This window comes from Colletotrichum lupini, chromosome 7, assembly GCF_023278565.1.
Source record: "Colletotrichum lupini chromosome 7, complete sequence".
Classification (NCBI taxonomy): Eukaryota; Fungi; Ascomycota; class Sordariomycetes; order Glomerellales; family Glomerellaceae; genus Colletotrichum; species Colletotrichum lupini.
The window spans coordinates 3,474,094-3,499,876 of NC_064680.1; the positions used below are offsets into that span (position 1 = coordinate 3,474,094).

General features: G+C 52.6%; 5 protein-coding genes across 5 annotated transcripts; 4 read left to right on the forward strand and 1 right to left on the reverse strand.

The window, feature by feature from the left end:
• Positions 1-742: 742 nt before the first annotated feature.
• CLUP02_14078 (nicotinate phosphoribosyltransferase) lies at positions 743-2,299 on the reverse strand (the record flags this gene model as incomplete). The annotated part of the gene is made up of 3 exons (XM_049293011.1): positions 743-875; positions 944-2,003; positions 2,104-2,299. 3 exons carry the CDS (start codon positions 2,297-2,299, stop codon positions 743-745), a joined length of 1,389 nt encoding a protein of 462 aa, XP_049150157.1.
• A 1,521-nt stretch (positions 2,300-3,820) lies between these two features.
• On the forward strand, positions 3,821-6,559 carry CLUP02_14079 (U3 small nucleolar RNA-associated protein; the record flags this gene model as incomplete). Its single annotated transcript, XM_049293012.1, has 2 exons — positions 3,821-4,796; positions 4,851-6,559. The coding sequence occupies 2 exons, from the start codon at positions 3,821-3,823 to the stop codon at positions 6,557-6,559; spliced, it is 2,685 nt and encodes an 894-aa protein (XP_049150158.1).
• An 8,133-nt stretch (positions 6,560-14,692) lies between these two features.
• Positions 14,693-14,947, forward strand: CLUP02_14080 (uncharacterized protein; the record flags this gene model as incomplete). The annotated part of the gene is made up of 1 exon (XM_049293013.1): positions 14,693-14,947. One exon carries the CDS (start codon positions 14,693-14,695, stop codon positions 14,945-14,947), a length of 255 nt encoding a protein of 84 aa, XP_049150159.1.
• An 816-nt stretch (positions 14,948-15,763) lies between these two features.
• Positions 15,764-18,298, forward strand: CLUP02_14081 (PNG1; the record flags this gene model as incomplete). Its single annotated transcript, XM_049293014.1, has 5 exons — positions 15,764-15,832; positions 16,088-16,476; positions 16,542-16,666; positions 16,745-17,363; positions 17,419-18,298. 5 exons carry the CDS (start codon positions 15,764-15,766, stop codon positions 18,296-18,298), a joined length of 2,082 nt encoding a protein of 693 aa, XP_049150160.1.
• A 41-nt stretch (positions 18,299-18,339) lies between these two features.
• CLUP02_14082 (uncharacterized protein) lies at positions 18,340-18,660 on the forward strand (the record flags this gene model as incomplete). Its single annotated transcript, XM_049293015.1, has 2 exons — positions 18,340-18,508; positions 18,599-18,660. 2 exons carry the CDS (start codon positions 18,340-18,342, stop codon positions 18,658-18,660), a joined length of 231 nt encoding a protein of 76 aa, XP_049150161.1.
• Between the last annotated feature and the right edge of the window lie 7,123 nt (positions 18,661-25,783).

Here is a 25,783-nt window from a genome sequence, read left to right on the forward strand (position 1 = left end):
CTCATCCTCCTTGGGAGGAAGGAGACGCGTGGAGGCGGGAAGGTGCTGGTGGGGCCGCTCCTGGGTGATATTCACCTGCCTCAGGTATCTTGCCAAGGGACCTTCCTGGCCTTGAACACTCATTCATTGCAAGAAGGTGTCTCACCTAGGAGTACCTTCCCTTGCTCCTGGATTTGGAAAGGAGGAAGTAATACCTTCCCTTCCCGTAGTGAGGCTGGAGGCACTCTTCCCTCTCACGTCGACTTTCCGCTTTGAGTAGTACATCTTATTACTCTTAGTAGCAGGTGGCCGGATTTATCGAGGCACAAACACCAGTAAGATGGCCAAGAAGTCAGACGATAGAGCTTGAACTTGGGTTTGCTTCCCCGAGGAATTCATGGCATCGATCACACATGTCTATTGCTTTGCTCGTGGTCGACATATTCAAACACTCATCACAGAAGCGAGCAGGCCACAAAGATATCGAGCCATTGCTATTCCCAAGAAGCACACATCTGACGGAGAAGGAAGAAATGTCCAATGCCAATGCTGCTGGCCATATGCCACTGCTTCGTTTATCCAATAGGTATCTCGCGAGGTCTACACCTGCTACCGTCATTACCAATGCGTTTCCAATTCCACCATACCTTCCCACCTGTGTCTCGTAATGCTCATCTAGGTACTTTCTTGCAATATCTTCCTCCCTCCTTGGCTCTTGCATAATCTGTCGCCAGACGAGCTCTAAGTGGCACTCACCACATATCTATGCCTTGCTTTCGTCCTTGCCCCAACGCTGGGTCTCGTCACCGCCCTTCCACTCCTTCTCAACGTAACCAAGCTCGCCCTTGACCTTGTTCACCGTCGCCTTGTCACCGGTGTTCTTGCCAATATTGTCGCTGGACAGTCTCCGTTAGCACACGACACCAAAATTGCAGTAGGAGAAGCAACAAGGGATGGAACTGACCTGATCTTGATTGCCGGGTTTCCGTTGGCGGAGCTCAGCTTGATAACGATATTCAACGGCACCGACTTGGCACCCGTCTTCAAATGCTTGAAATCATTCGTCAAAAACGTACCAACGCCAAACGTCGGCGTGAAGCCCGCCGCCTCCGAAATGGCCTGGTACTCCAGGCACTTTTCAATATCAAGCGAGTCCGAAAACACCATTGTCTTCTTATCCTTGATCCCCTGGCTGTCGTAGTACGTCCGCAACATCTTGACATAGTCCGCCGGGTCGCCGCTATCCTGGCGCACGCCCTGGAACAGCTCAGCGTACGTCAACAGCCTGCTCCCGTCCGCCGTCTTGAACTTGCTCTCGTCGCCATCGAGAGCGTGCACCGGCTGACTGAACGACCTCAAAAACTCCTGCGTGCCAAAAGTATCCGTCAGCGCAATGCCGAGCTTACCGCCGAAGCAGCCGACCCAGTACCGCAGCGCCAGCTCCGTCGCGGCCTTGTAATCGTTGTGAATGGCAGCGATGCCCATGAACCACTCGTGCGCGACGGTGCCCACGGGCGGGATCCCGAAGCGCATGGCCAGGTGCACGTTGCTCGTCCCCGTCAGCTTGCCCTTGAGGCCCTTCTTCTCCCCTTCCTTGCTCGCCTTGACGAGGCCGCGGAACACGAGGGCCTGGGTGTGGTAGTCGCGCCGGCGGCGGGTGCCAAACTCGGAAAAGGTGCAGCCGGCCTCGAGCAGGCGCATGCCTTTGGCGAAGGCCTGGTCCTCCTGGCCCTCGTAGCTCCAGTCCGTGTCCATGAAGCGGAAGTAGGCCTCGGAGGTGAGGGCGAGGAGGGGGATCTCGTAGAGGATGGTGTCGAGCCAGGCGCCCTTGATCTCGACGTGGAGGTCGCCAATGTCCGAGTCGGCGCCCGTGTCGTCGCCGACGGGGTGGAAGGTCGCGACGGCCTGCTCTCTCGGCCGCAGGCGGAATTCCTTGAGGAACTGGACGTATTCGTCGGTCAGGTAGGTGCAGTGCGTCTTGAGGAAGCGGTATTCTTCGTCGGAGAGGGAGATGTTGCCAAGTTCTGTTCAGGTGCAGCGCGGGGTGAGTCAGTCACAGGTATTTTGCGTCTCGATAGTCGTAGGTGGGGGTTTGGAGGGGCTTCTCTCTCTCTGTCGACTCACTTCGGATTTGCTCTTGGAGCCACTTAAAGGCAGCTCTCGAGAGTTTCTTCTCGGGGGTGCGGTTCGTGAATGCATAGGATACTGGGACGTCTTTGAAGTACTTGAAGACGGCGCATTGCATCGTCAGCTTATAGAGATCAGTGTCCAAGAAGGATATGACGCCCTCGGGGAAAGGCGACGAGCTGTTGAAATCCATGGTCGCGGATTGCAGTGGTGTGTCGGTGGTGGTGGTGGTGGCTGGATTCCGCGCAATCGCTGCAATGTGGGTGTCGCGGTTGCAATGCGATGCAATTAAAGAAGAAAAAAGGGCCGAGTTGGTTGCAACGCAAGATTGGCAGAAGAAAAAAAAAGAGTCTGCAGGCGAGGTCGGAATGCGCGTGTCACAACGGCGCGGTCGTGACAAAGCTCGGAGCAAGGAGGAGGAGGGGGAGGGGGAGGGGTTGTGTACTTGTGAAAGAGGAGGATGACGACTCTGTGGGACTTTTGGCAGCTGCTGCACGACACTCCTAAAACCAGCAAGCTTTCATGCCCAGGAATGTGACGGGACGGAAGCTGATTGATAAGGCACACTCATGGACTTAGGCAGTCGGTTTGCATTCACACTGTCAGATGGGCGAGCGGATGAGCAAGAGAGCAGGGGTTGCCAAAGTTCCCATGCGACTTTTAGTTGTCGCAGTTTCAACTCGGAGACAAGGAATGAGGGGCTGCAAAAAAGGGCCAAGGGATCCCTGAAAGTTCCAACTTCCATTGGGACCATCAAGGTAAGTGACTTCCCACTTGGCACGTCTACTAAGGTACCTATGTTTACCATATTGAACATATTGGGTATTCATTCATGACCATACTGACCAAGTACCAAATGATAGGTACGACACGAAACATGTCCAGGTCGAGTGCAAAGCAAAGAGCGCAAGTATGACAACCATCGGAGTTGGCCGGCGCATCGGTTTCGACGGGTCCCGCGCTTCCCACGACTAAGGTAGAACAAGCAGCAACCATCGTTGCATTTTACTGGCGCGCAGTCATCACCTTAGCCTTTGCAGATGAAAAGGGTCCAGCCATGTTTGCAGCCAATAATGGATGCTTCTCTGGACTGCCGCTGCGGAAGACGCCGTGGCTCAAGTACACCTCGATAGACTTATGTAAGCGAGAGTATGACATAAGCAGCAATAGCAGCGCATTCTTTGCGGAGTGAGGTGTAAGACCTTACATATGAAGCAACATAACAAATGTACCTCCTGTAGTCGGAAAGAAAGTAATTATAGATATATACCTTACTGAGCATCATGTAGGTAGAATTATCAGCATCATACTTTGCAACCAACTCCTTCAGGAATCGAGACTCAAGAGATGCGACTTGGCGCTCTCGTCCTCTCAGATGCGTGCCGCCAGCGGGGTGGAGGGGCACAAGGCGCACATACCACACCTTAATTATTTTTTTGCATCCTCCGACCGCCGACAAAACTTTTTGGCAGCCGTAGATTTTTTTTATTTTATTTTTGCCAAAGCAGGACGAGTAGAGGTCGCAGGAAAAAAAAGACAAGCTGCAACCCGCCAAACCTCGCCAGCCTCACCACCACCACCACGCCGAACCCCAAGAGCTTGCTTTCAACAGCTGCTCCTCGCGAGATCGATAGGGCCGATCAATCTTACTACCAATTGACCACCGGAGCCCACGATCGCAAGGCCTCGAGGCCAACCCACGGTTCCCTTCGCAATGGACCTCCATCGCTGCCGCTTCGTCCCCTACCCGCCCTCCGCCATCAACGCCCTCGCCTTCTCCCACCCCTCCACCCGCTCAAAGGCCCAAGCGACCGCCACCCGTCTCGCAGTCGGTCGCGCAAATGGCGACATTGAGATCTGGAACCCGCTGAGCGGCTCCTGGCTCCAGGAGACCGTCCTCCGCTCCGGCTCAGACCGCTCCGTCGACGGCCTCGTCTGGGCCAACGATCCCGACGCCAACTCGACCTCGCGTCTCTTCAGCATCGGATACACCTCCGCCGTTACCGAATGGGACCTCGAGACCGGCCGCCCCATGCGCCACGCCAGCGGCCAGCACGGCGACATCTGGTGCCTCGCTGCCCAGCCTCCCGCCTCCCCTTCCGATCCCGTCAAGCGTCTCGTTGCTGGTACCATTGACGGCATGCTCGCCATATACTCCATCGAAGACAACGACCTGCGCTTCCAGCGTATGCTTGTCAAGTCTCCCAGCAAGAAGGTCCAGATGGTCAGCGTTGCCTTCCAGTCGCGCCACATCGTCGTTGTTGGCTGCTCCAACTCCACCATCTGCGCCTACGATACCCGCAACGGCAACAAGGTGCGGACCATGACCCTCGGCGCCGATCTGGCTGGAGGCGCCAAGGATATCATTGTCTGGAGCGTCAAGGTTCTGCCTTCCGGGGATATTGTCTCGGCCGACTCGACCGGCCAGGTCTGCATCTGGGACGGCAAGACGTACACGCAGATGCAGCGCATCCAGAGCCACAAGCAGGACGTTCTCAGCCTTGCCACCAGTGCTGACGGAAGCGCCATCATGAGCGGCGGCATGGACCGTCGCACCGTTTTGTACAAGAAGACTTCTGGTGCTTCAGGCGCCCGATGGGGCAAGGTTTGGAGCAGAAAGTACCACGAGCACGACGTCAAGGCCATGGCTTCTTTCGAGAGCAACAAGATGAGCGTTGTTATTTCAGGAGGTAAGATATCCCATTCTCATAACGCATTTTGCGCTTGCTAACTAGCTTCCCAAGGCCCTGACGCTTCCCCCGTCGTCCTTCCTTTCAAGGAGCTCGGCCGCGAGAACCACAGAACCCTCTCTAGTCTTCCCCAGTCACCGCCTCTCACCAGCGCCCCGGCAGCAAGATTGGTCGTGGGTTGGTGGGACAGAGAAATCCACGTCTGGAAGCTGCAAAAGTCCTTCGACGGCCTCTACGGCGAGGACGGCGCCGAGGCCAACGCAGACGCGAACCTCGAGAACAACCGCAAGCTCCTCAAGACCATCCTCGTCAAGGGCGAGTCCAACATCACTTCGGCCGCAATCACCGCGGACGGTTCATTCCTCGTGGCCGCCACCGGCACCGACGTCAAGGCCTTCCACCTGCAGCACCAGAATCCCACAAAGCCCTCGGACGTGAAGCTCGCCTCCGTCGCCGTGCCAAAGACCTTCTCAAACGGCGCCAGCAAGATTATTCTGTCGCCCAACGGCAGCTACATCGCCGCCGTCCAAAAGGGATCCAAGGTCCTCATCGCCAAGGTCATCCGTGGCGACGACGACAACACCATCACCATCCAAAAGCCTCGCGTCGTCCGCCGCCTGGACCGCAAGACCTCCAAGCAGCAGCCCCAGGCCGGCCTCGGCAACTACGAGAGGACCATCACCCAGCTCGCCTTCTCGCCCGACAGCCGCATGCTCGCAGCCGCGGATCTGACCGGCTACATCGACACCTGGGTCCTCGGAAACCCGCAGGACACCACCTCGGACGAAGACGACGACGAAGCCGCGTCATCGGACTCTGACAGCGAGGACTCGTCAAACGAGGACGACACCTCCTCCTCAACCGAGAGCTGGATTCGTAACCCCCGCGCAGCCCTCATCCCCAGACTCCCCGCGCCGCCCGTGGTGCTCTCCTTCTCAGACGAGACCGTCGCCGCCACCGAAGGCGCCTCGACGACAGACTACACCCTCGTGGCCGTCACGACGGCGTGGCACATCCTCGCCTTCCACCCCGTCGCCGGTTCCCTCACCTCGTGGTCCCGCCGCAACCCCATCTCCAGACTCCCCGCCACCATCCGCGACACCCGCGACCTGGCAAAGGGTCTCCTCTGGCAAGGCCCCCGCATCTGGATCTACGGCGTCTCCTTCCTCTTCATGCTCGACCTCTCCCAGGACCTCGGCATCCCCTCGGGCTCAGCGGACCAGGATCCCACCAACGCCCTCGCACCGCACGCGGCCGGCACGAAGCGCAAGCGCAGAGGCGGCCCCGAAAGCGGCGCCGGAGCCCGAATGGAAGTCGGCGCGATCGTCCCGCAGCAAGTCGACCGCTTCGTCGGCTCCAAGGCCGGCGGCAAGGAATGGCAGGACGACATTGAGAAAAACGCCCCAGCCAAGGACGAGGACGCCATGGACGTTGACGGCGCTGAGTCCAGCGACTCCGACGACGAGAACGAGCGGGAGAACGCCAGCGACAGCGAGGGCGGCGAGCTCGCGGCCCTGCGGAACCGGAACCGCGAGACGCAGACGGAGGCGGGCGCCGAGGGGAAGACGAGGTGGTGGTACACGTACAAGTACCGTCCCATCTTGGGCATAGCGCCCCTTGCCGGCGCTGTTGGCGCTGCGGGAGCCGGAGCGGACGGGGAGAAGGGCGAGACGCCCTCGCTTGAGGCTGTTCTTGTTGAGAGACCTATTTGGGAGGTGGATCTCCCCGCGAGATACTTTGGTGCCAACGAGTGGGAGAGGTGAAAGGGGGGATGGTTGTCTCTGTTTGAGGTACCTTGTGTTTAGTGGACGTTGAAAAAAAACGGTTAAGAGATGGGATTAGGCTTGGACGGACTAGGTCCGGTGGACGAAGGGGGAGAGTGGACGTTGACACGTTGGGCCGTGTGGCTCCCTCGAGCCACCACTGTTGGTCTGAAGATATTCAATCAGGCGGTACTTCGTCGTCTTACACCCATCTCCCGACTCACTCAACGAGGGTACCGCCCAAGATTCCAAGTTTAGTCTGCACATGTCGCATTAGGTACCTATCTCGGTTCTCTTTCGGCGCTACTTGTTCCTAGGATCTGAAAATCTTTCTTGCGTAAAGGGTACTTGAGGTAGACTTGAAAAAGTATAGCATCGAATGGATGTAGATGGGACTTTTTTTTATTTTTTGCACATCTTCTCTCTTATATTGCCTACGTCACTCGCTTCGACTAGTCTCCGTGGGTTGGTTTGCTCAATCCTGCTTCTTGCCTCCCTCTCTCTCTTCCATCTTTCATAGACACCATGACGACCGGCCGATATGTCTTGATAGGTTCCCCGAATGATCTGGTGATAGATATCGGAGGGGTCCTTGAAGTTTGCCCCGGCGACGGAAGGGAGAGCAGCGAGGGATACGCGGTAGTCGAAGAGTCAAGGATACTGCGTGTGCAGATACTCTACGTAACTAAGAAAAAGGCAACATCAGAACGAGAACAAGGGCATGCAAAAAAACGTATGGGTAGCTTCTCTGCAGCGTAAGCAGGAAGTCGTATAGGCCGCGCAATTCCTTCGTCGTCAGTATGTCTTGGCACCAGATCGGATAGGACTGTACGGTATAAGCTTACGGGCCTAGCCTTGATTCGACATGGACTGCCAAGCCAAGGACTCGTCAGACAACTACGGGAATACACATATTGTTTGGCGAACTAGTTTGCTCTATTGGTTGAGTTCTTGTGTGCCTGTCTTCTCTTCGCTTCTACTCAGGTTGCCCTTCTTCATGTGTCTGTGGATAAGGACCGGGTACAGATACACAAGTCAAGTTTAGTTTCCATATTTCAGATGTTAGATTCACAAGTCTTTTGATAGACAAAGGGTGCGGGGGAAGTGAAGAGTTGAATATCTGGTGATTACATGCCAAACACCAAATACTAAACACCACATCCACATGCATCAAATATCACGATATCGAGATAGTGTTTCCGCGTAAACATAGACGCACGTCACAACACCAATGTAGATAAACTCAACACATCAATTCACCACATCACCCCTACAGAAACCTCCATGCTAGTCTCCGTGGATACCTACTCCATCAAACATAGAGAGATCCGAAACGCTCTCCCACCTTTCCCTTCGCGCCGGAAAGTCAATCCACATTTGCCATCCTCAGAATATGGGCACCACCGCCTACCTCCCAAAACACCAAGCGAGAAAAAGCTTGTCTCGCACATCCGTAAATTGTCCACATCGCCTACTTCGCCTAACAATAAACGAAGAAACCTTCGCATTACCCATGCCGCACAGCCGTTGTCGTCTACCATCCAATATCTATTCGACGTCAAGCCGGCAAGGCTGCCTACCTACCTAACCACGCTCAGGACCAGGACCAGGGCAAGGATCCCCGTTTTACTGTTCCTCTCTCGGCGTCGCCTACATGACCGTGCGACCTTACGGATATTCGTCCCTCCACCCCCTAGCCTGCCTGCCTGCCTCTAGTCTCTCCACCCTTCGTGACGTGGGGTGTAGTAGCGAGACGACAAACGAGTGGCCCTCAGCATTAGTCCAACACGATAGCGAGGTGGAAGCATCCGTACTTCCTACTCCATAGTCCATACTCCATAGCCGCATATGATGTAGGTATCCGTATCCGTAGACGCTAGGCCTAGAGGACCCGAGTTTGGCAAGGATAGAGGAGCGAGAAGGTACGTGATGGCTTCACTCTCGGCCCATCTTCCTCCCGTACCGCGCGTCTAAGCCTCTAGAGAAGCAGAGCTTACCCGGAGAAAGTGCCCGCATACCCGCCGTGATAGGTGAACACACCGACCGGCTTGTAAGACGGACGAACGGTAAGGCTGTTCGGGTCCATCAGTCACTCGACTATGCTTGCTTACTTGGCCGCCTAAAGCGTCAAGAAGCTCACAAGCGAGGCCATCGAGGACACCTGGAGGAGCCGGCATATGGGTTGACCGTCCGCACTCCTTGGGCCTCATCCTCTGTTGCTCGTCTGCTCGATACTCGCCAGCAAAGCGTCATCCAGAATCCTTACCCGTCCCAAAAGGCAAAAGACAAGCCCAGTTTCCCTTGCTCTCCCACTTCCTACATGCCATCCGGTATTGAAAGCCAAAACTTACGTTATCGACGCCACGGGTATCGGGATCGAGGACACACCAGATGGGGCCAGAGCCGCGTAGCCCGACACCAAGTCAAAGCTAGAAACCAGAAACCAAGCCAGGCTTACGTAGTTTAAGCTTCAACCTCGCCGTCGAGGCCAACCCTGTCGGGGAGTGCCAAAGCCTCTCCCTCTCTCTCTGTCTCCATCTGTTTGCGCCATGCTGTCAAACGTCGGCCACTCGACCAACCTTGACGCCTTGATAGCCTCGCTTCTTGCCGTGTCTCTCTAACCCCCGCCAGCCGGAGTCTACTCCTGCGTCCAGTGTCGCCGGGTCATGAACCCCACGAAGCCTGAAGAGGGATATGACGATGGACAGGATAGATCATAGCGGCGACAGTCCGACAGGCAAGGGCAAGGGGGCCGTAGGACAAGGCACCGAGAAGGGAGACAGACTTCGGTCTTCCTCCACGTTCCCCCACGACCCGTTGCCCACGAGTGTGCGCCATCTTCCAATCTCAAAACACCAGATCACTCTGCCCGTGACACGAGGCTTGTGTACGACTTACACGCGAAAGCCGCGCTGGACCGGACCACGCTGCTGCAGTGCTGACATTGACAAGAAGCAAAAGTCAGACGCAAAGAAAGAGCCTCACTCAATTTGACGTTGCTGTCATCGGCCCTCTAACACGGGGGCGAGGGGGATGGAGGGTCCAATATCCGCTTGGCGTCGTGGCCTGAGTGGATTCCCATTCTTCCTCCAACAAAGTCCCCCCGAGCCCCGAACGGCACCGCCGTCCCGTACGAACACAGAGACATATTCTCGAAGTCTCTCGGTAAAGGGCCAGGTGTAATATACGCCCAACCCCCGGACGAGGCCACAGGTAACTAACCTATCAACCAGCTTCAATTAGCATATTCGGCAAGATCAAAACCAAAAGACCGGATGAAAAAGAACGGGGGCTCTGGATAGAGGTTGGCCCAGATATCCCACCGGGATTCGTTGTATTGCTCAGCCCAGGGCACCCTTCTTTGTCCAAAGAGACCAATACCTTAATATCTGGCCTGCGGACAAGAGCGAGCAAGGCGACTGAGAGAGGTTTAGAGGGCGGGCATCGAATGACACTAGCCCAAATTGTCTTGACGGTCGCCGTCCTTCTCGAGTCTGATCTGCATCCATGGGGGGAACGGCGAGGGACGGAAGTGGTCCAGGGTACGCGCGTCCCGCTCGAGGTTTCTTTTGGCCGCCCCCCCCCCCCCCTCCCTTGTGTACAAACGGCGATGGACCGGGTCAGACCACGCAAGTAGCCCCGGGAGCCTGGGTAGCAGGGCCGAGAGAAATACAGAGCAGTTCGACGACAACGGCATCTGTAGACAGAGCTTTGTCTCGCCGTCTGTTCCTCTCGTCGAGTCACGGAGGGTGACTGAGCGATAAGTGATGTGGCTTGACTATCCCGAGGCTGGTTTATCCGGAAAGGATCTGAAGCGCGGCTAACGTGTAATTGCGACTGCAAAAGGGCACCCGGAAACTTGGGGGCGGGGCGCCTGCGGGCAGCGGTGAAGGGGAAACGAAAAGGCAACGAATATTCAGAGGCACGAAACCTTGGACGAATCAATGGTTCGTCATCTCGACATTTGGGATCATGGCCAACCCGGTTTCACAGGTCAAGGGAAGGGGCAAAATGGGGGCCAAGAGGACGATCGAATACGCAGCCCGGGGCGGAGTCCAATATGATTTGAATGTGCTGGAACTGAGAGTGCTGGAAGTAAACCACACGTCGTGTGAGAGCATGAGTCGCGATCTTGCACACTCGTGACAAGGCCGGGTTGATGGGCAGGATGCTAGGAAGAGGGATTCGTAGCCCTTCTCATTTTGAAGTTCGCGTAAATCGGAGTCCGGCTCTCTCAGTCGGGATGAGGACGATCCAATCAGGTCCCCGGTTCCATCGGGTTATGCCGACTCTCGACCAGGTACAACTCGATGCCTATGTCTTCACAGGGTCGGGAGGGCCATAAGAGACTTTCGATGTCGTTAGCACTCGTTCGTCCCATTATGGAATGAAATGCCTTCATCGTGCAACCTTCTCGCTGGCGGCACGTTACAACAGCCTATCCAACTGGGTGTTTCCACTGAGACGTTTCGTTTCCATGTCTTGAAGAGAGGTCGACCATCTGAGCAACTGAAAGCATTCCGCACACATTCAATTCCTCAAAACACCAACCAGCCCGAACGAAAATATGAAAGGTCCGAACTCTGCAGACGGGAGGTGGGAGAAGTGTAATTGGCTGGTCACGATGCAAGCCCCCTTGGCAACTCTGCCGAAAGCCGATGTGGACTGATGGAATGAGAGGTTTCCTGAGCCCCAGGAAGCTTTGGTACCTGTAGGTAAAGTGGCAGCCCAGTAGGTAATGAGGTGTTTCCGTGCCCACCCCTCGCTGGAAGCTCTGGTGTTTTGCTCTCTAATTTGTGAATAAGGCATTATGGAGAATTGCAGAGTCGCTTGTCTACGACCTTGTGGGAAGTTGTGGCAGTTCGAGACGAAAGGAGTGCAGTCTGATGTGGGGTGGCAACGGGTTTGGGAACAACACGCAAGCCACCATTGGAGCGCCGATGTGAGACAAGGTGGATGACGCGTCACTGAGCCGCTAAGGCCCACGCCCCCAGGGTCAAGGGGGGGTCGCCGCATCGGGCACGCACCCAGAAGTTGTGTGCCAAAGAAAGCCATCGTGGATGTCGATCAGGTCCTCTGTTCCAGGCTCTGGGGAGTTTAACCTGGAGAACGGGTCCCCAAGAAGGACGACCGTGAGATTTGGAATCGTTGGGACGCAAACCGCAACAGATATCGATATCCTTGCTGCTGTTGGCGATAGTATCAATATGCCCAGCCGGAGAGGTCGCCAAGATTCGAGCATGGCCAGAATGGTAAGAATCGGGCTTGATGGCGCCGGGCGGGTACAATTTGCGGCGTACGGAGTCACGGACGCCATTTGGGCTTCTGCTCTAGCACGTCGCCCGTTGACTCGTCATCCATCTGCCTGAGGATGATTGTCTTCATCAAGATGCCGTCTGAGGAATACCAACTTGCTTGGTTCGTCTCATCAAAGTCAATCAATTCGTCCAGCCTGTGCGAGTCGAGTGAAAGGGGCGAGACGTCGGCATGCCGCAGACGATAGCAGCAGTCTGTACCGCTGCAGGCCTGTGAACATTTGAGTTTGCGAGAACGATTGACGAGCCCACCTGTTTACGCAAGCACACGTAACAGACAGGAGGATTTGACGTGGGATCAGACCTGGATCGGGCGAGGATCTCTTAGGATTGGAGAGTCTATCAATCATGGTTCAGGGCGGCCGCTAGGAGATTTCGGGAAGACCTGGCCCGCCGAAGAAGCTCCAAGAGGTTGTCGCCTATGAAGTTTGTCCGAAAGACGGGTGTCGATAAGGTAATACGGCTTGCCGCCTACAGACGAGGCTACAGTCGTTCATCAGGTCAACCACCTTGCCTCCGCCATGCACAATTCGTACGAGTCGAGTCCGTGAGAACAGGAACCACATGCGGGGACCGGGGGAACCGTGGCCAGCTAAATTGGATAGGCGAAGTGCCCTTCGTAGAGACCGGGACCAGGAGGGGAAAACGAGGCTGAGTGGGAGGCGAATGGGGCAGAACCTTGAGGCCGGGGTGTTTCTGACAACTGGGAGGACCCAAATACATCCGACTTCTCGAGCGCGTACCTGACTGAAATAGAGTGCAGATAGTCGTCAAGCCCCTGCGGCGCCTTTGCCGATGGGAGCTAAAGACCAATGGGAGCTTGGGTGGAAGAAAAGAGAGTACGAATTAAAGGTGCCGCACTCTGTTGAAGCTTTTTCTGGTTTTGCTGGAATTGAGTCGTCGTCGCCATGGGTGGGGGGGCCTGGGGGGTTTCTGGATGACACTAGCCACAGGCGAGAATTTGAGGTCAAGGACGACAACGAAACGGGACCAGGTCGGTTCACCCATAAGGACAACCTAGCTGCCCAGGTTCTCGAGACAAAGTTTTAGGGGTCCAGAAGGCCGAGAGAGACGCGAAAGGAGCGAGGCGAGATGGTGTGCCGCAGCCGGCGACGAACCAGTCATCCAGTAAGAAATTGGCATTACGGTGCAACTAGGCGATACTGGAGCAAACTCCCCTTATCACGGGATACTAAGTACAGGTTTGGCGTTTGGCGCCAGTCTGAAGTGACCGTTGGTTTGATGGTCGGAGCTGGTCTCACATGGCGAATCCTCGTGGACGGATGCAAATGTCGCGCTGCCTGTCGGGCAATTTAGCATGTCTTTGCAAAAAGACCGTGAGCGGGAGGGTCGTGGCGGCGTGGTTGATTTGATTGACCCCATCAAAGAACTTTTTGGCCTCTGAGGTGCATATGGGAGATTGGTTAGTGCGCAATGAGGGTAATGATGTGCAGCGGCGAAGAAGATGAGGTGGACTGGCGAGTGATTGGCGACGAAGGATGCTGTTTCTGGACGTAGTTGCCGGGCGCGGGAGCGCAAAGTGAAAATATGGAGTGACAGTCGGCCACTGTCATCGCCATCCTTTCTCGACCGCGTTGTGCCGGTCCTTTGTGACATGATCGATCTCTCATGACATTATGGGTCCTCGATTGCTCGGGACTCGGATAGGTTGTACAATTAGAGTCGTAGCATGTAAGTCCTGCTTCATCGACGCATCCCCGGCTCCTCCGCGTATGCTGGCGAGAAATCAATACCTAGTACGGATACTATGTACGGATGTAGATGCTGAAAGTGTCGACAACTGGCACGGATGGCAGCAAGTGCTCATCGTCGTCGTAATCATCCACGGCCGGCAGCCGCCTGGCGCCGGAGCTGCCGCCTTCCGTGGGCCTCTTCCCTCCCCAAGGTTCTGGTTCAGTTACAGACGGAAGAGAGCGTCGAGTCTTGCTGTCTCAGAGTGCCTAAAGAGGTGCCTGGGAGGGGGGAACAGAGCGGCGCCGTGCGTGTAGTGAGTGCCTATAGTGTACTGGGTAGACTGTGGTTTGCTGCTGCTGCTGGTTGCCGCTGGCCGCCCACTACCACTGCCACAGGTGATTTGTGCTGCGGCGGGCAATCAACAAGAAAGCGGTGCTGAGAGTGAGGCTTTGAGGCTTTGGGGAGCCGGCTGAGCCACAGATCTGGGACGAGGGGGACCAATCTGGGGTCTTGTTTCCGCCGACACTTGCGTAAAAGTCTTGGCGGGCAGCCCAGATTGGTCTGGGGCAGATGCTGGAAATAGACCTCAGCCACGCCTCGTCATCACAGTTCGGGGCTGCCAGAGACCCGTCACAGTGAGAAAAGTGTGTGGGCGGGTGTGTGTGTGAGAGGTACTCCTTAGACCTCACGCCTCTGTCGTCCCTCTCCAAGAGTGCCAGGGTGAACCGTAAGAGCGAGGAATTGGAGGAGTGGAGGGCACGGAGGGAGGGATGCGGTGCCCACTCGACTAAGGTTGAGAGGTGGGATCTGGCGCTGGCCAGTGACAGAACCTTTAATTAGGTACAAGCGAGAGGTACCGGTACATCGGGTGCGACAGTGAGGCTTGTCCCCTTTGAATGTCCGTCCTCGTTGCCGTGTGGTGTGGTCTGCATTCTCGAGGTGAATGGACTAGCTGGGAGTACTGTATCCGAGTGTAAGTGATGGTATTCGCGGATGCGGATGGGAATTCGGTGAAAATCTGCTCCGTACTTACAACGTGCTTGTCGTATGTAATCGTACCCTACTAGTAATCTCCAATGTTTTGGTTTGCATTCATGGAGCTGCTGTGGACAGCAGACTGTGGATGTTCTCAGGTTGGTGTTTGTTTCTTTGCTTGTTTCCGCTTCATCATGTCCATCTGATGAACCTCTCTCGCCCACAACCCGTAGAACGGGTGCCAAGAAGAAGAAACAATATTGCCATCGTCGTCGCAGGTCGTCAGCCTCGCTCGGATTCGCAATTGAGTTACGAGCAGGTAAACTATCGTGAATCGTCTCCAGCAAACCGTGAGTGTAATTTCAGCGTCTCCAGAGTTCAAGTCGGTATATTGCGTAGGTAGGATACGGAAGGGGGGCTTCTCCGCCCCCAGGGACCGTTCGGCCGTCGTCACTGGGGAGGATTGCGTCGCCGTTGCCTGGCTTTTTCTCGAAATTGTTGCCCGCAGAGGGCACTCCGTCGAGGCTAGAGCAACGCAAGCCTTGGCACAAACGAGAGCAAAGGATGTGAAAGGACCGCAAAAGAGTCGCAGCTCGAAATTGTGCCCCTCTGAACAGCCCAAGAAGGGCTTGGCGCGAGAAAGGTATGTGGGAGGAGGACGGGAGGACGTTGGATAGGTAAGCTCGCGACAGCGACAGGGCAGTACGTAAGGTAGACCGGCTCTATTCAGGATTCGTCACTAGTAGCCGGACCAGGTGCTTGTCGAGGGTGAAGCCATAGGACACGGTGACTGGGAGTCTGGAGAGAAAGAGAGCCGTCTGTCTGACTGATGATTGAGTGTTGTCGTTGGCCAGTGGCGGGGGGAACGGGAGTACGGGAGTACGTGAGCGAGAGAATCCGCCAAAATGGAGAAAAGAGCAAGGAGTGAGATGGCTGTGATTGGCTCACGAGACTCGTGATCCCTTAGGTAAGATGGATACGGTACTTAGGTACAAGGGTTGGAAAAGATACATGTCACGAGGTACAGTACATCCACGAGGTGCAGACAGGAAGGAGAGAGGGAAGGCACACTGCCCTCAGTCTCTGGATTGCTCTTGCTCACTTGGGACAGAAAAGACGGAGTCGTGGTACGTGCCGGGGCGGATTGAGCGGGATCCACTCTGAAGCAATCTGGCCCCTGCCATTGGCCCGAGTTGCACAGCTTACGCGTAAACCGCCCATGAGGAGCCAGCCAGAGAGCGGCGTGCGTACGCTTTCTGCTGCTTTTCGCACTCCTCCCGCTCCCACCGTACACTCCCCCCTCTGTTCTGTGCCTCTCTCACAGTCTCGCTCTCTCTCTCTCTCTCTGCCTCACACACTCACATCTCTTCCTTTCTCGCTACCATTCTCTGCCTCTTTTTCTGTCACCTTTGCGTGTCCAAAAGTCTGCTCTTCTGAATACACACCCCTCCCCCCCCCCCCTGGACCTGGACCTTGACCCCTTCCACTTCCCTTGCCTCTCTCTCACTCCTCACTCCTCTCTTCCACCTTACGCCTTACGCAGACGCAGCACACGCAACGCAACGCAACGCAACTTCTCTCCCACCTCTACCTACCTACGTACGCTTGCTCGCTACCTTACGGATACTGCTGGCGTACGTTACGTCCGCTCTTTTGCTCCCATCAATTCCCCTGGCGGCCCACTCCCCAATCGCACCCTCCTCTCCGCCCGCTACCAACCCTTTCAACACCCCCATCCCCCCCATCCCATCCCTTCCTTCTCGACACCGCACTTCACTCGCCTTCTGAAATTCGATTCTCGATTTCTACCGACGACAAGGCACGGAATCTTGCGAACCAACAAATACTCTCCCGTAGCGGCCACGATCGCTTCGCTGGGACTCGCATTCACCCTCATGACCGACGCCTGAAATACTCCCGACCGACCCGGAAGTCCAAGCTAGAAACTCTTGGCTAAGGAACTCTCGACAGTGCCGAGCCTCGACTGTTCCAACTAGCAGACGAGAAGCAACCCGGCTTTGGGAACAACACCATAGGCAGCTCCAAGCCCGACTGGAAGACATAGCAGTTGCGCAGCCTTCGACGACCAACAATTTCGACGACGACGACTTCCACTCTTTAAGTCAACCCATCTCGCCGACCTGATCTGACACCAATACGATTCAACTACCCGACGACCACCGGGAGAGTTCCGTCGAAGACTCTCTATCCGTTTCTTCTCCTCCCTTCTTCGACACTCTCAACATTAGCATCCACTTAACCACCGACGACTTTGAGATGGACGGCCACGGTTACCCCCCGGGCGAAGGCCCCCCGAACGGCGATGGAGAGTACGGCGAAGAGTGGGCTCGCGACCTAAGGGTAAAGTTCGAGTCACTTCTTCGTGACAAGCGTATGACCGAACTTCGAACTACCTCTCGCCAAGGCACTCCTCAACCCAGAGAGAGCGCAAGCAGTGCCAACCTCCGTGGTCTCGCATCACCCGGTCCCGGTCGACCTTCAACTTCACACAGCTCGACACCAATGCCGCCGACACCACCTGCTTACTCTCGCCACCTTCCCAAGATTCCCACACCACCCGCCGCCCACGACCGCGATTCACAAAAATTCCGCAACCTGATGATCAGTCTTTCTCTCACTCCGACAAAGTACGAAAACCCTGGTTTGTTGGACGAGGCTCTGCAGTGCATACCCCTCGACCGGATATACGGCGAGGCGGAAGAGGAGTGCCAAGTGATGCAGGCCGAGGCTGAGAGTATGGGAGATGGACGCAAAGCCACTTGGGGCTACCAAGATTGCGTTATCCGCGCACTACTGAGGTAAGCTGGATGTTTCCACTTGGATTCTTTGAACACAGTCTAATTGTCTATTCAGATGGTTCAAGCGATCATTCTTCACCTGGGTCAACAACCCCCCGTGCCCTGTATGCCTTTCGCCCACAATCGCCCAAGGCATGACGCCCCCGACGCCCGACGAGAGTGCATGCGGTGCCCTTCGAGTCGAGCTCTACAAATGCTCAGCCGGAGACTGCGGCGCTTACGAAAGATTCCCCAGGTACGGCGATGTTTGGAGACTACTGCATACCCGCAGAGGACGTGTTGGAGAGTGGGCGAACTGCTTCAGCATGCTTTGCCGTGCCATGGGAGGCAGAGTTCGTTGGATCTGGAACGCAGAGGACCACGTCTGGACTGAGGTATACTCCGAGCACCAGAAGCGATGGGTCCACGTCGACGCCTGTGAGGAGGCATGGGACAACCCGCGCCTTTACACCGAGGGCTGGGGTAAGAAGATGTCCTACTGCATCGCTTTCTCTATCGATGGCGCCACCGATGTCACCCGCCGATACGTACGCAAGAGCGATTTCTGTGCAGAGCGCAACAGATGCCCCGAAGAGGTCCTGCTCTACATCCTGAACGAGATCAGAGGCCTGCGTCGCGGCAACATGAACAAGGATGAAAAGTTCAGACTCGAGAAGGAGGACAGCCGCGAGGACCGCGAGCTTCGGGGATATGTCATCAAGTCTATTGCCCAGGCCGTCACCGACCTCGTTCCTGGAATGCCCAGCCCATCGGCGAGCAGCGCACCCCCTCCCCGTCAAGCAGCTCCTCAAAGACGCGACGACACCAAGTTGCCTGCTGAACAGCCCGGTCGCCAGACCGGATCCGCGGAGTACCTCGCGGCACAGGCCAACGCAAACGCAAGGCATCACCAGTTTCCCCCGCACGACCCGAGCCGCCGCCGCGATCTGCCTTGAAGCATGAGCGCAAGTTTTGCGACCACGATTTAACTCACACGATGGCACACCCGCCACACAACCTCCTGCCGACCCGAGGCCACTTCTTTTGCGGGCTGGCAATATCTGCTACTTTTTTCAAGATACCCAGTGGATGCCAGAACTCCCCACCTCCATGGCCCCGAGGTCGTCGCCGCTCACCCGCCATAATGAGCGGCTTTTTGCGCAAATGTGCAGCACCAATCAAGGCAATGATAATATTTTCTATGTCTAATCTACCTAAATCCGATACATTGAAAACAAAAAACAACGGCATCATAGACCGGCGCTCCGTCCCTATATATCAACTCGGTACCACTCTTCAGACGGCCGTACACATCTGATCGTCATCACACTCTGGATATCGCATTGATCTCATCGGGCAACGGGGCTCGAAATGTATCTACCACCACCTCATTTACTTCGCTTCATTTCCTTTGTCGAAAAATATCGCGCGTTGGACATCCGCTGGATGTTGGCGGTAACAGGCGCAACCATGGAATAGGCAGGGCTTGCCTGGTCACTTTTATAAACAAATCTGCCTCGCACGACACGAGGCAGAAGGGAGAGGAAGCCGGCGATCGAGGTTCGAAGCCAAGGGACAGCAATGGCTCACCATCGCGCCGAGGTTCTTCTGGAAGGGGCGTTTCGGGGACTTCCACACGTGTACGCTGGGTTGTGTTGCATCTTCGAGTCTTTTTTGCATGAGCGATGAAAGGCACCAGATACGCTTTCCATCTGGCCGAAATGGAGTTGACGATTGAAGAAGTTTTTTTTTTTATTTACTTATTTTTCTCAAAGAGAACTTTTTGTTTCTCTTGTCCCTCTGAGGAGAGGACGTAGATGGAGACATCCGGACCGCGAGCTTGAGAAGCCATGTCCGCAGGATTTAGAAAGCAAATTTACCAAAGTTTGAAACGTTCAATACTGTCCCCAACAATATGCAATGTGAACATGCACCTGTCGATATTCCCAAGTTATCCTAACATAGTCATCGAGCTCATACGAAGCGAATACAGCTTCAAAGAAGCAAGAGAATCGTACCACCATGGCCATGCCTTCATGATAGAATTGCCTCAATGTCGGTGAGGTTGATGCAAGTTGACGGTGCGGTGCATCTCAAAAGTGGAGTTTTGTTGGTAGTCCACTGTCCACCCCCCATTATTTTACCCAAACCCGACTTTGATCTATGATCTATTCCGATCCGCGCGCCCGCCCCGTTTCATACCTTGGCTTTTAGTGTATCGATACCTAGAGCGCTGCTGTGGAATGGAAATGGTTCCCGTTGAAGATGGCGGCATTGGCATTTGGCATTGGGCTTTTGCCGCGCCGGGCTGCGGTTTCTTGGCTGGGGGTTGGCGCTACAGCGGGTTCACGACCTGCCTGGGCTTCCATGGCTTCTAAGTGGGAAGTTTGGATCTTGGCCTGGATGTGTGACGCAGCCACAGCCTGCGCGATTCAGCCCAGGTGAGGCGAGGTATGCATTCAAGGTTGGTTAGGCGAGACAAGGTAAGGCAAGGCAGGAGAGCACGTGTTGTGGGCGAGGCTCTTTCTGCCTCTGAGAGCCGTGACACCATATCGTAAGGGAGGGGGAGAGGTTCCGCCAAGAATTGGGATTTCTTGACACAGGCGGTCGGCTTCTCTTACTCTTTCAATGGGCCAGGGATGTGAATTGGTTTTTCCAAGGTTTTCCTGGCGCATGTGTTTACGGCAAGGATATATTTGACGGGAAGGCTAGGAGGGGGGTTTATTCTCGCTACAGTTAGTCGAACGGGCGGGGAAGGGGGTTAGAGTCTCTGTATTTTAGAGGTGGCCAACGGGAAAAGGGACGACATGGGTTTAGTCTTCATGAAGTAAACGGAGATTGGCATCAGACGAAGGGGTGAGACGACGTTCAATCAACGGAACGGGCGTTTGGTGAATGGCACGGCATCCATCATCGGCTGCCCGGGGAGCTAAGGCACGTAGTACGGTTCTAGGCACGTAGTAGGCAAGTGAAGACGGATAGGCGGCAGGGCTGGAGGAACTGAGAGGGAAAAAATCGACAAAGGTTGAAAGGGCTTGATGGGAAGCCGGCCGCCGGGTTGGCGTCTTGGCAATCCGGCAGTGCAACTGCACGGAGGTGGGGCTTCCTCCCGGTGCCTACGGATACTTGACCTTCTCCTGTTGGTTGAGTAGGGAGTACACTGGAGACGGGGATATTCTTACTGTTCTTGGGGGAGTTTTGAATGCACTAGGGGAGGATGCGATGCAGACTGCAGTTGTGGATGGATGGCAGCAGTTGGAACTTGGAAGTAGAAGAAATAGTAGAGTCGGAAAATCGGGTTCGGTTCCCATGTCTGGTTTCTGGACTTTGGGAAGGTGTTGATGCATCTATCCGGATACCCGAGGTTTCCCTTTGCAACATACTGCGCGGAGGTGGAGGGTTGTGGTAGGTATCCCGCCGGAACAAGCGCCCGCGCACGCGCGCTTGTACGTGTGTGTGTACTCCGTACAGTATGGTATGATCAAATAGAAAGAGGTTCAGGTTAGAGGGTACAGTGACGACGCAATTCCGCTCAACCACGTGATAACAAGACCGAGAGAGAAGTGGGAGAAAAAGGGGGGACACCTCGTGGTGGTGACCTTGTTTGGACATAATGGTTCGGGTTCGAATGATTGAAATTCGAAAATTGCACGAGCTTGTCGGACTTTTTGAGTTGTCCGATGATTGGGACGGGTGAACCACACGGCTGGAGAGCAAAGGTTCGGACATGGACCGCTGGGTGGACCGTGAGGTTTCGATGATCAATGAAGCGGATACTGAGAGGAGAAAGAGAAACACTGAAATGTGACGGTGAGAGGCAAATCACAACAGAGGGAAAAGGGGAGAAGCCAGAGATCAAGAATTGGCTGCTGGCACTGGCAGCATGTACCCTTGCTCCGTCGTCGTCGGCGGGATGGGCACAGGGGTTTAGGTGGTGACGAAGACTTGGGTCGGAATGTGGGGGTGAGGGAGCTCGAGACCGAAAAGAAAAAAATCTGGCGTAATTCCCGAGCGGCTAGTGATTTAAGGCTTGCGCGTTGCGTCTGGCGCTTTTTTGGTATCTTGTCTTAAACCCGTTTTGGCTATAGTGTCCCGTTCGTCCTAAAGTAGATAAGGCACAAAAGGGGAAGAAGGTTCGCTGCAAGTTGCGTACTTGCGGAGTGCCGGTGCCGACGGAACGGGGAAGCCAGTGATTTTTAAGATGAAAGGGGGCATCGTCTTTTGAGACGGGATGGTGTGGGTATGGGCCGTAGGGTGGTTGCACTGTTGCAGTAGGCAGACGGTTGGTGTTGTATAGATATTAAAATAGAACCCGGCTATTTTGACTATATCGTTTGGCTATTTTGACTATACGCCACTATCAGAAAATTTCTGCTAGCCGCTACAGCCCGCCTCGAGTGCCAGCAAGTGGCAGAAATTTTTCTACTACCTACCTACTTCTACTTCTACTTTTACTACGTACTATTAATTGAACTTAGTGGATTTCTGCCTACTTACTTGTGACTAATTAATCTTAACTAAATTACTACTATTACTACCGCGCCGCTACTACTACTACCGCTACCGCTAACGTTATAATACCTCTCGAATTACCGGTTAGAAATCTTAATAACTACGATACGTACGAAGATCTTCTTATAAATATTACTTCCTTTATAAAAGCTTAAGGATTTATAATTATTAAGCGCCGCACTTCTAACTATTATAATAGAGTTCCTTCTTAATTCGACTTCTATTATAACGTAAGTAGCTATAATTTACTAAGCTCTGCGTACCTCCGAGAGATATTTATAAGAAAAAAGGACTACGAGTAGGTAGCTAAGGCCGTTAAGTTAAAGACTAGAGGGGACCGTTAGTACTTCGAAGTACGAGTTAACTATTATAACTACGAGCCCTTTACTAATCCTATTGCTTATCCTTCTTATTATAAGCGCTTAGCTTAATAAAATAAGGAGATTAGTTAGGCCTTCCGAACTACGACTACGGGTAGTCGTAAGGTTACTACTATAATATTTAAGAAGTATCTAGACTACTTATTTAAGTATAAGGATATTAAGAACGATATATAGAAAATACGGCTATAGAGCCTCGGCGGGTATACTCCTACCTAGGCCCTTATTATATTATTCTAAGAGCGTAGTATTAAGTACTTCGTATAATAGCTCGACGGCTATATTACCGGCTTCCTCTAGACCTACCCTTACTACGAGGTTATATAAAAGCTCTTTTTAGATATTATTTCGCTAGATAATACTTATAAGACTAACCGCTTTAAAATACTACTTATAAACGTAACTAGGGTAGCTAATATAGGTACGACTTTTAATATAGTATTCTACTTTATTAACTCGGAAGATTACTAAGCTTACGAGTAGGCTCTAGGTTAATTAGAAGACCTCTGTGCTTAAATTAACGCCCGCAAGCCTATCGTTGCTATTATTAACTTCGAAAAGGTACTAAAAAAAGCCCTTATTACCGTCTAGCCCGATACGTAGTAGTAGATTTGTATATAGTATATTAATAAGAATATTGCGCACGAGGTTAAAAAGCGGTGGATTTACGCCGACGGCTCTTAGGTAATTAATAATAACAAAGTAATTAGTAGTAACTATATCGACCCCGTCTTTGCTGAATTATTAGTAGGAGCTTCGTTAGAAGAACTAATTACCGTCGGCCGGCCCCGTAAGATTCCGGATACTTATATTAGCTTTCTTTTAGTTTAGAAGTCTGTGATTTATGCTAATTTAGAAGGGGACTTTACCGAGGCCTAGAAGTTAATACTTAAGAAGTTCGAACGGCAAGAGCCCTTAATTACTTATATTCTCGAGACTTACTTTAGCTAGTATAAGGAGTTCGTAAACTATTAAATTAAATAGTACTATAACTTTAGTATTAAGGTAACCTCTCGGATAGAAAGTAGTTATAAGGAGATTAAGAGCTACCTCTTTAACTTAACTATAAATCTAAAGTTCTTTACGGATCGTATATAATAAATAATTAGTAACTAAAAAGTAGCTTACGAGGTCGATCTCGCTAAGTAGAGCTCTCGTTAGCTCGTCGAGTTTAGTATTAATAACCGCTAAAAAGCTTAAATAGGTAATATACGTACCCGCTACTCGAGGAAAGCGTTAAGACTTATTATTACGTAGTACTACTTAGTTTATAGAAGGCTAAAGAAGACCGAACCCGACTTACTTTATATAAAGCAATTTACTACTTAGTACGGCCTCCCTTATTTATATACTATTCGTTAGTATTTTGAGCGGAATGAGCCTCTCTCGTACCTTAACTATAACCGCTATTAATACTTTAGCTATAACCTTATTACTAATAATACCCTATACTAGATCTTAGATCCCCTTATCGTTATACTACGAGGTCGGCCTCGTAATAATAAAGTCGATATCCCTATAGCTATGCTACCGTTATAGTAGTCTCCCGTTAGTACTAATTATTAATAGGGCTCCTAGGCTACTTAAGTAAGGAATCCTTTATATTAGGAACGACTAGATAAGGGTTAATCTGTTAGCTAGCTAGAACTAGGCTTTTAATAAATTGCGGTAGATCTTTAACGTTAACTTAACTAAGATCTATATATAACGGCTATTACCGAGCCTAAGTAAGGCCGAGGTTGAGGCCGAGGTCGAGGCCGAGGTTACCCGCGAGGTAGAGGTTACTCGCGAAGTAAAAGAAGTTAAGGAAGTAGAACTATAAGTAATACTACTAACGAGGAATAATAAGGGATTTACGCTATAGTTATTACTAAGTAAGTTTAGTAATCCCTCGATCTAAATAGTTAGTATAGATTATAACTAGGGGATCTTAGTACGGCCGTTAATTACCTATAATTAATTGCCGTAATCTTAACGATCGGAATTATTAACTTAAGTAGGCTAATAAGAGGCTAGCTTTTAAATTAGTTATTCCGCTTAGTTAGATAATTATATAATTAAATTATTTTAATAAAAAGTACGGTAATCGTCGAATTAGCTCGAATCGTGGATTTTTATTAAATTAGCCTAATTAACTTAGGCTAATTCGTGAGTTGGGCCAATTGGTTGGAAAAGTGGGGACTGTTAACTGTGGCGTATAGTCAAAATAGCTAAACGATATAGTTAAAATAGCCGGGTTCTTAAAATAATAACTGTATAGGAGGTAATAGAGCCATGGTACGGGAGGTATGGGGCTAGTCCGACGGTGGTGATTGGGTGTGTTAATACGAGGTACGAGGAGCAAGCCAAGTGGTAGACTGAGCACCCTTCAGCCTTGGGCCCTTGAGCAGCGTGGATTGGGAAAGTCAGGTGACGAAAGAGGCAAGTAAGGTAAATTGCTTCCGAGGTGCTAGGTTTGGGGGTATCGGAGGCGGAGCTTTGCTTACGAATTGGGATCAAGCTTTATAGATTCAAGTCTTGGAATGTAAACACCTGTGTTGTGGGTATGGCTATTGTTAGTATGGTCAAGGACGATTTCCGTGTTGTCGACCTGACGAGGCATCATTACTTTGTTACCAAGGCATTATTCAAAATCTACATTTCGATGAAGTCATTGACCACTTTCACCTTAAAGCTAGTAGTTGACATATGACAGCTGGATTAAGAGTAAAAAGTTGACAAGGTTTGGATGCTATTACTATTGGAACTTGAAAGTGATGTTCATAATTGTTTGTTTATTTTCCATTGGAGAGTGCAAATAATGAACTTTCGCATGCGGACATGATGAAGGAAATTGAAGCCTGGATGTTCTTTACCTATGCTGGGATAGACTTAATCATCGTCTTTCTCGACTTAGATAAATTCCATTCAAACTTGTGTCGCAGATGTCTTTTTTACAAATGCCAGATGTCTATGTAAGATAATGAGACATCAAATGATAATTAGCAAAGAGAAGTTGAAAGTAGGCATTGTGATTAGCAGAACAGTTGCGTCTTGAGATTCAATTGAAGTTCTGGTTCCTTTTCTCTTACGTGAAATATCGTACTGATGGAATAGAGAAGAGGGACAAGGCACAAGACCTGTCTGAGCTGATTCTGCATAAGCTTTTTGACAAGTGTACATATCGACTAGAAATATGATCTCTCAATGGAAATCCAGTGTATGGCTCCCCATGGAGACTAGATTTCTATCATGGAGATTGAATCTCAAGACCTTGCCTGCCTTGTGTAAATATAGCATCGTGAGTTTATTTACCGCTTTAGAACGTAACATAACATCAGCCAACCCATACGCTTGGGTTTTCCCGAGGTGTTCGGACCAAGAACTATGTCTCTATACAGAACGTGACGGCATCTTAAATCATCATTCACGGTAACCTCGCGCTTGTTTGATATGCCGTCTCCGCTTACAAACTCTCTCCAGCCGCGGACTTTGAGCTGGCGGCCCGGGGAGATAGGGCGGCTGGACGGGTTGGACCAATAGCAGCCTTGGCATTTGGCATAGCCAAGC